Source organism: Plectrocnemia conspersa, unplaced genomic scaffold (genome assembly GCF_051122295.1).
Source record: "Plectrocnemia conspersa isolate PC_06_02 unplaced genomic scaffold, ASM5112229v1 ptg000008l, whole genome shotgun sequence".
Lineage (NCBI taxonomy): Eukaryota > Metazoa > Arthropoda > Insecta > Trichoptera > Polycentropodidae > Plectrocnemia > Plectrocnemia conspersa.
This window is the reverse complement of record NW_028277172.1, coordinates 20,915,729-20,928,288: the sequence shown is the minus strand read 5'-3', so window position 1 is coordinate 20,928,288 and position 12,560 is coordinate 20,915,729. Positions and strand designations below refer to the sequence as shown.

The following is a 12,560-nucleotide window of genomic DNA, read 5'->3' as shown; positions in this document are numbered from 1 at the left end:
AGCTATACCATTATTAATAACAAATATATATATTTATGTCTGAATTTTATGGTTCATGCGTGGGCGTGAACAAGTTGACAACTCGAGATATTTGAAATTTAAAATTATGATATGTCTATCCTTTTGTTTTATAAGATATTCCAATTTATTTAATTTATATATTTTTTAATATCTGAATTTTGTTGATTTTTATATTCTAGCTTATCAGCTTTTAGAGTTTTTTTTTCTGTAGATTTTTAATAATACTATTATGCATTAACTGTTTATAATCTTATTTTATATTTGCTAGAGAATATTAAATTAGGTATTTATGCCTTTACTGGTAATAAATATATATTTATATATCTGTTTTTTATGGTTAATGTGGTGACTGTGAATAAGTTAACTTTGTGGATATAATTATTATTGTTATGTATATATTTTTAATATTACTATCATGCAGTAGCGTAAAATATATTTATTTATATATTTGTCTTAAATATTTCATATTGCATGCGTGAATAAGTTGACAACTCAATATGTATGATATTTGAAATCATTCGTTTTTCGATTTTCTAGGCTTAAGTATCTATGGTGTATTTTTTTATTTTATTAGACATCTTAATTGCTTTAATTAATATAATATTAATAGGTTACGTATTGCTTTCAATTTATATCTGAATTTTGTTAATTTTTTCTGAATTAATATTTGTCCGTTCTTAAAGTTGTTCTCCATATTATTTTTAATAATCATTTTTATTGTATAATTTGATTATGTAGTTATGCTTTTATTGCTACAAATAAATATTTGTAAGTGAATAAGTTGACAACTCGAGATGCATTAAATTAAAAATTATACGCTTTTGGATTTCTTGGTTGATATGTCTATGTTGTGCATAAATACTGATTTTATTTCATAATACAACTTACCATGAATTATCGAGAGATAGTTTAAAAACAAAAGCAAAATATATATTTTAAAAATTTGAGTTGTCAACTTATTCACGCTTACTGCGAATAAATATATATTTTATTTCTGTACTAATACTTTTTGTATTATTATATATGAAGGCTCATCTACGGTAACATTATTTTTTGTAAAATTTGTTAGGCTTTTTTGATGATTATTTTGATAACAATGGTAGAAGAATATTAGGACTATTAAACTATTTAATCTAATCATAGAGTAGGCTAATTTATATTTAGAGCAATCGATTTGTGTGACGTTTGGTAAAGGTATTGTGTAACAAGTTTGGGGTACATTTAATTTGCGTAATTATTGTACATCCTTGAGATTCACGCAACCTTGTCTGCTTCTGAAGACTCACATTGAACTTTGTATATCGGATGTCGTAGTTGTACTAGGGTTGCTGTGAAGAGGGAAGCGGCTGCTTTCTCTGTCTATCGTCAGCAAAGTGAATAATTTGCGTTATGCATGCGTTTATATTAGTTTATTTAAGATTATTTGTGTTTTAAAACGTGGAGATTTGTAACTCCGTATTCCACGCATATTTTCTTGTCCTCACATTATATTTTTTTGTTCTCATAATTCATATAATTAATAATTGGATTGTTCGGTTAATTTTTTGTGGAATTACTCAGTAACATATTATTGCAAATTGTGTTTATTCTACTGAAACTTGTTATTTATGCTCATTTAAATGTTAACATTTAAAATGTATTTTGAAATAGTAATTTCAGTGATATCATATTAATAATTATTACTTAGTTGAGTTAATTATAATATATAAGTTGGGCGATTATACAATAAAATTTGGAAAGCATTGACTTTTTAAATTTAATCACATGTAAATTTATATGTATAATAAAAAATAGTTATAGAAAATAAGCACTAATATACACATACACACGCATATATGCATGTAAAATGTAAATATGTTCAACAACCAAGTAAGCATTGAATTTGCACCCATATACTGGTATGGTTAGGACCACCTGTCCCATATAATCACTTGTGTTGAATCAGGGGGCACGAGAAAGATAGGGTCTATACAAAATTTTCTATTCTATTCGCGTCTAGACTGACAAAAAAAAACGAACAAATCTTTATTAAAATGCTTGTGTGCTTATCATATACTGTCTCGATATTTTTTTATTTCATCAAATGTCTGATATACAATTTTAAGTAACACTTGACCTATGTAAATTTATTTAAAGCGTGACATAATACATGTAAATTAAATATAAAAAAATGTAAAACATATCTATTGTATACATGATTATATTTTTTATAAGTAAAATATTTTGTATAATGTAGGTTTGCAAACTGCATTTCAGGTTTGCTGAACAATGTAGCAGTGACGTGCAGCACGTGTGCAATACGTCGTGCATGGAACGGCACGCGTTTTCCACGTGCCGCCACCTTTATGTGCTTTGAATTGCTATACCTTAGGGTTTTTGTCAGTGAGAACCAACCTTTTACTGTGTTTTTTCAGTACAATCAGTAGTGGGATCGTGAGTAAGCATGGAAATAAAGTGTCAATATTATTGTTGTTGTAGCTCTATCGCTCTAAATTAAATTTAGTTCAAAGTGTTACATATCAGTTGTGGACACATGATAACAGTTAATTGTTTGTGCTCTTCTATCTTGACCTACACTTACAAATTTGTCGTAGAATTGTAATATATATTCGTACTGTTGTGTGAGTTTGATCAATTATTTACATATATCAAGATTCACATCTTAAAAAAAACTGGAGCTTCTTAGCGACGTGTCAACATAAAAGAAATACATTTGATTTATCTCAGGCAAGTCTAACGGTACCTAGCAGTTCCCAGTAATTATATTATGTAACAGATAAATGACCCCGCCGCAGCGGCCTGTCGGCCTCTTTTTATGATAAGCATGGCTGGCGAAGTGAAAACAGAAGTAGGTATTGCATACGAAATACGAAACTATTTTTACTATTTGAATATTTTTATCTTCATTTAAAAATATTTTCACCCAAAGAGTCCACCAAATATTATGCCAATATATAATCGCAAGCAGTATTCGTTTCACTTTTTATCTAGTTTCTCGATCATCCCAAGCTTTTGTAAAAGTCTTAAAACAGTAGTGGAAGTCATCTTTAATGCTTTACCAATATCACATGTTCTCAACAATGTTTTTATTTTATGCACGTCTGTGACAAAAAAATATCTTTGACATCAAACTCATTGAGATGCACTTAATTTTGCTCTAGAAATGAATATATTTAAAATATTATGTTATATATTGTAGTTATATGATTAAAATAATAGGTTGACAGTCAGTAAACAAACAAGAAACATGTTTCATTTGCAGTTCAAAATTCATTGTGTGATAGTAATCTATTAGAGATTTGTCTCATTTGTGTAAATAAATCTATGTTATAAATATATTGACGCATTATTACATGCTACATTGAGTCTTATTCTCCTTCGTATACTCGACGAACAAAATGGTTCCGACTGTGCAGTGTCTCTTGCTTTGCTGTTTTCTGGTTACAGTGACAAATTTAATAGTACCCGATCCAAAAGTTAAACTTCTGCTGGTCTCCATTGTGACAAGACACGGAATGCGAATGCCAAAATACTTGTATCCCAATGGTCCATATCAATATGATTCTTATTGGCCTGAAGAAAAGAAGATTCTCACTGCTGAAGGTGCTATGCAAATGAAGAAACTGGGCTTCATTATTCGAGAGCGTTATAAATTCTATTTGCCGGTAAACTATATGTCCAAAAGTACGAACACGTTACGAACTCTTAAATCTGCTTTGTTTTTACTATCAGGGTTATATCCTGGTGAATCAATAGCATTCCTTTCATCGCCTCACGGCTGTGACGATCTGTTTTTATGTTATAAGAAGTGTCCACGATACGACGAAGAATTAAAGAACAACATAGACAACGAAGAAAGAAAACGGCACAATCACTATAAATTCTTGTCTTATAATCTTGGCAAAGAGAATCTTGTGGAAGTCGGCAATGTCTTCACTTACCTAGTGATTGAAAAAATGCGTGGATTACGACTAACTGATTGGACGAAAACAGTTTATTCAGAACCACTGATAAAACTCGCTGGCGAATCTTTAATAATAAATGCACACACTGAGCTCTCAATTAGATTAAGATACGGCCCGTTGATCATGAATATTTTGGAAAACATAGAACTTTCAGACGTTGATGATCCATTTAAAAGCAATCTGTATTCTGCTCATGATCTAAACATTAGTGGAATACTCTCAGCATTGAAGATATTTGATGGAACATACCCGGGCTTTTCTTCTGCTCTTTTGATTGAACTTTACTGGAGAAATAGTACTCGAAAGGTACTGGATAACAATACTGCTTTTGTTGAGCAGTTGGTGTCGGAATGTGAAAGTCACTGCTCCTTGAATTTCATGGTGGAGTCTACAGCTCAAAGCTCAGACGCTAACAGTGCACTGATTTTAATGTGCATTTGCTTAGGAGCAGCAGCTTTTGGAGCTATGTTTGTGATAGGCTTATCACGTGTCAACAAAAATGTATATTGCGATGATGATATTGAAGAAAGCCAACATCGCAAGAAGTTGAGCGTTATAAAGCATCAGAATCAGTACTATTACCAATCGCTGTAATTATTTAACAATCTGTAATATAAATATGATTTTAATTATATTATTTATATAGTTTATGAACATGTCAATTATTTATTTATATTGAAGTCAAACACAGATGTTTATTTATTTATAACATTATGATTTGTATTTAACTTAGAAATATTTTGGAAACTTATTTTCGGAGGAATTTGTCACCGCCTTTGAAAAGCACAAGAGGTTAGTGACCATAGAACGACGCGGACGAAACGCTTATTGATGGTCTACGAATGCTTGCCGACAGTGATTGTGAATATATATGTGAAGAATTATATCAAATAAATCAAAAGTTTATTTGCATTTCCACAATGTTTATCAAATTTATTATGCTAATATATCATAATTTTTATTTGTGTGCCTTAATCCATATATTAACACTTTACCGACCGGCAGTTTCACTACCAGACTTACGCTAAATACCGGCACCTTTTCGCAAATCTTCGCGAATTTTACCTTTTTTATTTAAATTTATGTATTTTTCGATACGGTCCGAATATTTAGTTGAATTTTTCTAAACATGTTAAAAATGTATCAATGCATCAATTTAAGTCATTATTAGGTGGTTCTCAACATGTGGATCGCCGGAAATAAAAATTAATTATTACATTTCCTTATTATTAGATTTTTAAAATGATTATCTTGATTTTAAAATTATAAAAATGAATAACCTAGAAATTTAAATAAAAATAATTTAAATTGAGTCATCCAGCGGTTCTCAAACTTTTTCAAATTTAAAAAAACTTTTTTCAAGCACACTTTTTTTTCGTATTGTGATATTTTGTGCAAATGATTATCTACAAAAATGAGAAATGACATTTTTACTAATATGAGCTTACTGATATATAATTCAATTGCAATAAAATATTCACTCACCATTGTAATTCGCTCCATCGTAATGCGAAATCTTCCAGGCACATACACAGATATTGTACATTGTCTTTGTTGGTGTTTCTGTTTCTGATGTTTTTTCCTCTATCCAATATTTTGCTATTTTCATTAAATAATCATAAAACTTTATATTGCTGTTTGAATTTACACTTCTATACACCGTAAATGCATTGAATAATGCACAGTTAAATAAATACATGGCCACTTTTTTCGTCCATTTTTTAGTTTTACGATATATTGGATAGTACGAAAGGTATTGATCAGCCCGATCTACTCCCTTCATGTATTTATTGTAATCAATTATACAAATTGTTTTTTTTATACGCAGCCCAGTTCTTCTGTCAGTTTTTTCAGTGTTTACAATATTTGTATTATGGATTGTTGATATCATTCGAATATCTCTACTCTTTACTGTTTTCCACAATTGTAATAAAATTTCCCCGTTTCGCTTATATTTACTTTCAAATATTCGTAGTTTAGCCTTTTTTAGAATATCCGGTAAGCCCCGATTTTTTCGTATAGTGCCACATATTCTTATTTTTTTCTTGTATAATATTTTTGCCATCTCAACACTATTATAAAAGTTATCCATATATAAATGGTGCCATTTATTAGTACTAGTTGAGGTTAAATCTAAAACGGAATCTTTTAAACAAGTCCCAGGTCCTGAATAAATTTTAAATTTTGATATGTATCCCGACTTAGATTCACAAAGCATTCTAATTAAAATTCCGTATTTGGTTAGTTTACTCGGATTATATACGCGAAAGTTTAATCGCCATCGCCATGGAATCATCCCTTCATCTAAAGATAAATTTTGATTAGGTTTATACAAATTTTCAAATCTTTCAGAAAAATAGTCTATAATTTTTTTAACTTTAAATAGTCGTCCAGAGTTCAAAGGTACATTTTCGTTATTTGAAAAATGCATGAAACGTAGTATTTGGTAAAATCTATTGCGGGTCATTGTTTTTGAAAATATTGGTGTTTCTATAAGCGGATTAGTTGTCCAATAAAGATGTAAAGAGCCCTTTTTCACAAGACCCATAATCAAAACTAACGCGAACCACTTTTTTAACTCTGGAACGGTGACATCCATCCATTTTTTAGTTTTAACTTCTTGTTTGTACTTATTCCAAGTTTGAGCACGGTATCTATTTGTTTCTTCTGCAATAATGCGGAACAGGTCATCACCGATAAATTTTTCGGCGATTTCTTCAGGGCGCGTGATATCAACATCAAAAGTTGCTCCCGACAATCCTTCAAATGGCTGGTTATGCCTAGGTGTATCAGTTTCACACCAATCTAATGGAATATCATCATCCTCAGTATCTTCTCCATCGCTAATAGGCATCATTACTCGAGGACGATTTCTTTCATGAACAATCGAGCTTGTATCACTATCACTAAAGTTTTCGTTATCACTGGGAATATTTGAATCATTGTCCGCGTAATTTTTCTCTACAAAACTATCTTCTGCCATTTATTTATTTGGGTTATAATTATATTTAAATAAAAACTATATTTTTAACACTGTTATATAAAATACACTGTATTTATATTTTTATAGACACTATATTTTATAAAGAGGCGTAAGCGTAATATTTTTAAAGAATCACTGCAGCACAAAGTTCCTTTTATTTATTTTATTTTTTTATTATTTTTAGAATATTCACTCGAGCACACGAAAACAAGATGCGATTTACACGACAGCGTTAGCTAAACTGAAATATTATTAATATTTTTTTAAGTGCATCATATTATTTCTTATCTCAAAAGAAATTCCCAATTTCAAAAAAAGAGTCACTTCTGAGAATCACTTCCAGTAAATCGGTGCTATCTCGTGATAGATAAAATTTACTCAATAAAATAAACGGTCGAAATTTCCAAATTACAGGACAGAAAAAATACGATATAATCTCGCTAATCTGTCAATTTTGAAATTCGGGCAACCGGTACTATCTAATAGATTAACTCACAAAAAATGTTAGTGTACTTAAAAAAATGCAAAGTAGAAAGAATTTACAAAATATATTTGATATAAATATATATTTTTTAAATGGATTTTCGAATTTGTATAGATAAACAGTACCTGATTATATTATAAGACACAAGTAAAGAAATACAAAGGCAGCTCAATTATGTTTGAACTATATCTTTATTATATATGATTTTGTTGTTAATTTTTACTGATAACACTGGGAAGATATTTTGCATACTTGCAAAACAAAAATACCGTCGAGAATATTTGGGAGCATTTGAAGAAGAGATTGATAAAATCGAAATAACCACTAAAAGAGAGCTAATCGAGAAGGTGATTCGGGAATAGAATCATACTTTGAACCTTCAAAAATTAAACAACGTTTTTAATTCAGGCACTTATTTAATCTAAAGAAGGACATACAAAATATTTTAAATATAGTCCCGAATTGCATAGTGAAAAATATTTTTATTTTTGTTTTGAATTAAAAAAATAGAATTTATGACTTCTCACAACTAAATTAGTTCTTTTTCAATAACTAATGCTATAAAAAATAATAAAATAGCAAAAAAACGAATTTCTGCTTTAAAAATTATAATATATAAACAATTTATAATATATATACAAACGTGTCTAATAATAAGGCCAGGCACAGTAATTAAATATTTTTTTTCAATATCAAATGAAACTTCATACTAATATTTAATTTTTTTCAAAAAAAAATCTTAAAAAATCTCTAAGCATATATTTTTAATTTGATTACGAAATCATAGCTACCGCTCACTCCATATGGCGTGCGCGGTATTTAACGTTCGGCAGGCTCGCACTCCATATGGCGTGAGCGGTCGGTAAAGTGTTAATATATTTTAATACCAATTTTATTATACATATCAATAGCAATTAAGAAATTTAAATACGCACAAGACATATAAAATAAACAAATCTAATTAATTTTTGCTGCCACTTTCTCAAGCAAATTCTTCTTTACAATTATTGGTCCAAAATCGCTATCGTTACTATTTTAGTTATTTGATTTATTCGAATTAAAACACTCGCTGGTTAATGTAGTTAAAAAAAGTAACTAAAGATTTTATTTTATTTTTTTATTAATTACATTAACTTTTTAACTCCCATTTATTTTTTAAAACTATTTAAATATAAAGATCGGTATTTATCACTACATATTTTATTTTTTGTTAATTTACTAATTCTAGTTTTTGTGGTAATTTATTTTGGGACTCTAAAAACCATGCTACCTAAATCATTTTCAGATCTTCTACACTAAATAATTCCATAATAGTGAAGGTTTTTAATTAAAACAAATCTTATGAATTTAATGTCTTTAATATGAAAAAATTAAATTATTGGTAAGGCACAATTTAATTTAATTTTATAGTAAAATTTTAATGTAAGATTAAACATCGATTTATAATTATTATTTTTTCGATTTTATTCAAATATAAATATTTTGTAAAATTGGCCACAAAATTGTATATTTTATTACATAATATATAAGATAAATAATAAATAACAATTTTCATTTGATTTATAATTTTTAAAAATTCTTCGAATTTGTATTTATTTGTTTTGTTGTAATAATATTTATAAAACGATTTTCCTACGGCTATTTATTTTTTGCACCTGCGCTTTCAATTGTAATATGGCGAACATCTTAAGGTGCTGAATCAGACGGAATGTTTTTTCTTTTCATCGCAGCAATTTTTGGCAGCAAATTGACCCACGATGTTGCAGACACGTTGTTCTTGCAAAGATATATGAGGATTGAATCGGGATATTGAAACACTGCGGTAAAAGTAACATTTTATTTAAATTTTTAATAAATAATAAAAATAATAAATAACAATTTTCATTTGATTCATAATTTTGAAATATTCTCAGTATTATTATTTTATATTATTATCTCGCAGGTTTTGTGGAAAAATAATAAAATGTTTGCGGATCAAAGGTTACGTATGGTGCGGCGGCGCAGGCTCTGCTTGTTACTGAAAATTCATGAGCATGGCTAGAGCATCACAGCCGAAATTTCGAAACAAAGTAAGTGAAAATCGCGATAAGTCCCGAAATTCTAATAATATATATATAATCATAATACAAGTTACCATTAAAATTTGAAGCACCTACTCGTATCACATAGCATTAAACTTTTTGTATATTATTATTTCATTATACCATAAAACAATAATATTTCTCATACATAAAAAAGTTACTTTTTTATAAAACACTAATTACTAGTAAATAGTAGTTTAGCTATATTTTTATATCGTAAGACTAATGATATGTTGGGCATGGTCATGGTTCTAGCTATACGACATCGCAAGGGCACGTGTTTAAATAAAATCCGGTCGTGGCCAACTTTCCCCGTAGCTAACCTGATAATCGCAAACAGGGGTGCTGCTGTGTCCTGATTTGAAAAGGTGAAATTCTCCCCCAGGCTAGGGGCAGATGCGAGATAAAAGTTGCACCCCAACCGATGCAGTGTCGGACTGCACAGCACCGGCCCTGCCCGCGTAACGGTTCTTTTTTGTGTTCAATCGTAGGATTGAAGCCATATTGTAATTAGGGATTGTTCGATGCTATTTCCAAATCGGGAGGGTGAGGGAGCACTTAATTGTTTACGATAGCAACACTATTGTTATCGCGTATACCTACGCGCACGCCAATGAATCTCGTATGTAAATGTAAGGAAATCTTATTAATATTTAAAATATATATTTTTGTATTAATTACAATTTAAAATCTGCATTTCATCAAATGTAATATCAAAAAGTTCGTTTGAAAGTAAAAGGAACTATAGCAATATAAGATGCGGAAAGGGCCGCTGAAAGCGAACCCGTGCACTGGAAAAACAGTGATTCCGGGCCTCATGAATGCAAAAATGGTGTTTTATATATTTTTAACATCGTGATATAATTTCTTGAATAAATAATAATTGGTACGAGTTAACCTTTTCTATGCTACAAATAAATAAAAATTAGCCACCGTTGCGAATTATTTTCTGAAATCATATTGCATGCGAAATATTTTAATTAGGCATTAAAAAAAATTAAAAATATATACTCATAATATTTACTTGATAATGAGTCGTGTCTTATTTGCTGCTCAGTGTTGCCATATAGTTAATTTCAAGTCCAGATTAAAATCAGTAAAATCATGCCATCGTTGTGAAAACGCTCGATTATCAAGCATTTATATTAAGACTTTTTATAACAAAATTTCGAGTCAGAATCAAATAAAGCACATCTAAACCAAATTTTGCCCAATAGAAGAGCACAAAAAACAATTATCACTACTCAGAAGTCAAAAATCCACGTCAAAAGCAATAAAATCGTGCCGTCACCGTCGCAGTGGGAACGCTCGTTACCGAGCGTTCCCACTGCGACGGCGCCGACACGATTTTATTGCTTTTGACGTGAATTTTTGCCTTCTGAGAAGTGATAATTGTTTTTTGCGCTCTCCTATTGACCAAAATTTGATTTGAATATACTTTGATCAGCCCTCTTATATTAGAAGTACATATTAATATCGGTAAGGATAGCTATCATATTTTTAAAACATACTGCAATATCGAAATGCAGACTAACTATGGAGCAATATGTGAGATGCGATGTATGTCTGTACTTCTTCAGCTTATTTTCCCCTGAGAGATGAGTTGGCTTAGTTTGCTGATATGTCATGACTCCTCATTTAAGCTGTTTCATTCTGTATGTTGGCAATTTGCTTTAGCCGCTTTAATTGCTATCAATACAGTTCTTTCGTAATAGTTTGGTTTATTAGTAAAAGCTCATAACTAATAACTCATGCAAAGGAAAGTTATAAACGTGCTTATTACAAAAATATTTTTTTGACATAAACAGTTGCTGGAAGAGTTAAGCACATTGTGAGTAACATCAATAGGCAATTAAATAGCAAACCAATAGATTTTGTGTTTTTTCGGCCTCTCCCAGTGATTCTTTAATTTTTTATTCTTTGCGCCTTTGCGAAATCTAAGATTTTTCAAGGCGCTTTATGTCAAATAATAACAACTGCACATTGTATTATATGCACAAATATTTTTTTTAATTAAAAAAATAATAGTAAATACCCATTTTTTATTAAGTGAGTTATTGGTTTGCACCACATTGCTTATTCGAGTAGCCAATCCTATGTCTTAAAATAGTCTGCGTGAGACAACTACATACGAAAATATTTTTTATGAAGTTAAGTAAGCACATTCATAACTGAAATCGACTAAAATGTGTCACATCAGATGGTGATAATATAATACGCAAAAAATATAAAGCTTGTGGAGATCATCTCAATCATGTGTTATTGAACCAGTTATTTTATTTGCTCTCGTGCACTTAACTGTCATTAATTCCAGAAATGGAAGCTAAATAACTATACATCAGTTCGATGGCACAGTTAGAGTAATGTTTTATTCAGATTTTTCAACGAAAAAATCCGCCCTCAGCTATTATTATCAGATTTTTTGCAGATATCATCAGATTTCATGTTACGAACTTAATGTTTAAACTACAAGGAAAAACAGTATTCATTGGATTGGACTTGGATTGTGTTTTAAATTGAAAAAAAAAATTTTTGAGCCTGAAATATTTACGATCTGGCTCTTCATAAAAAAGTTTGTCGACTTTTGGTGTTTAAATTCTGTAATTAAATGATGCAGCATCTTCCTAAAAATCATGGTTAAAAATTGTGTTATGTATGTATGTTTCAATAATATTATTTTTTACCCCTCTAGTTTCAAATATGTATTTATTAACATACTTCTAATAAATTCCAAAGGTCCTTACACGACAATTAGAAAAGCGCGTTTCTTATTTAAATTATATTATATATTAATATTAAAATTTTTATAATGAATATAAAATAAATTAAAAGTAAACATTATGTTTAAAAAATGAATCACTATTTATGATGAATTTTTATTAGCATATATTTATTTATGCTAAGATCTACTTAATTTTATTAAGCGATAGAGAATATTCTCCAGTTTTCCCCTCAGATCAAATATTTGTAAATATGATAAATATAGCATATAATATTTTTTTTATTAAGATTTAATCTAATGATTA

General features: G+C 29.5%; 1 protein-coding gene across 1 annotated transcript; it reads left to right on the top strand.

Annotated features, from left to right (window-relative positions):
- Positions 1-3,419: 3,419 nt before the first annotated feature.
- Positions 3,420-4,580, top strand: LOC148233362 (prostatic acid phosphatase-like). Its single transcript, XM_088190717.1, has one exon. It carries the CDS (start codon positions 3,420-3,422, stop codon positions 4,578-4,580), a length of 1,161 nt encoding a protein of 386 aa, XP_088046843.1.
- The last annotated feature ends 7,980 nt before the right edge of the window (positions 4,581-12,560 follow it).

What these genes read in the sequence shown, in the direction of transcription:
- LOC148233362 (XM_088190717.1), top strand. Translation starts at nt 3,420, where the DNA reads ATGGTTCCGACTGTGCAGTGTCTCTTGCTTTGCTGTTTTCTGGTTACA.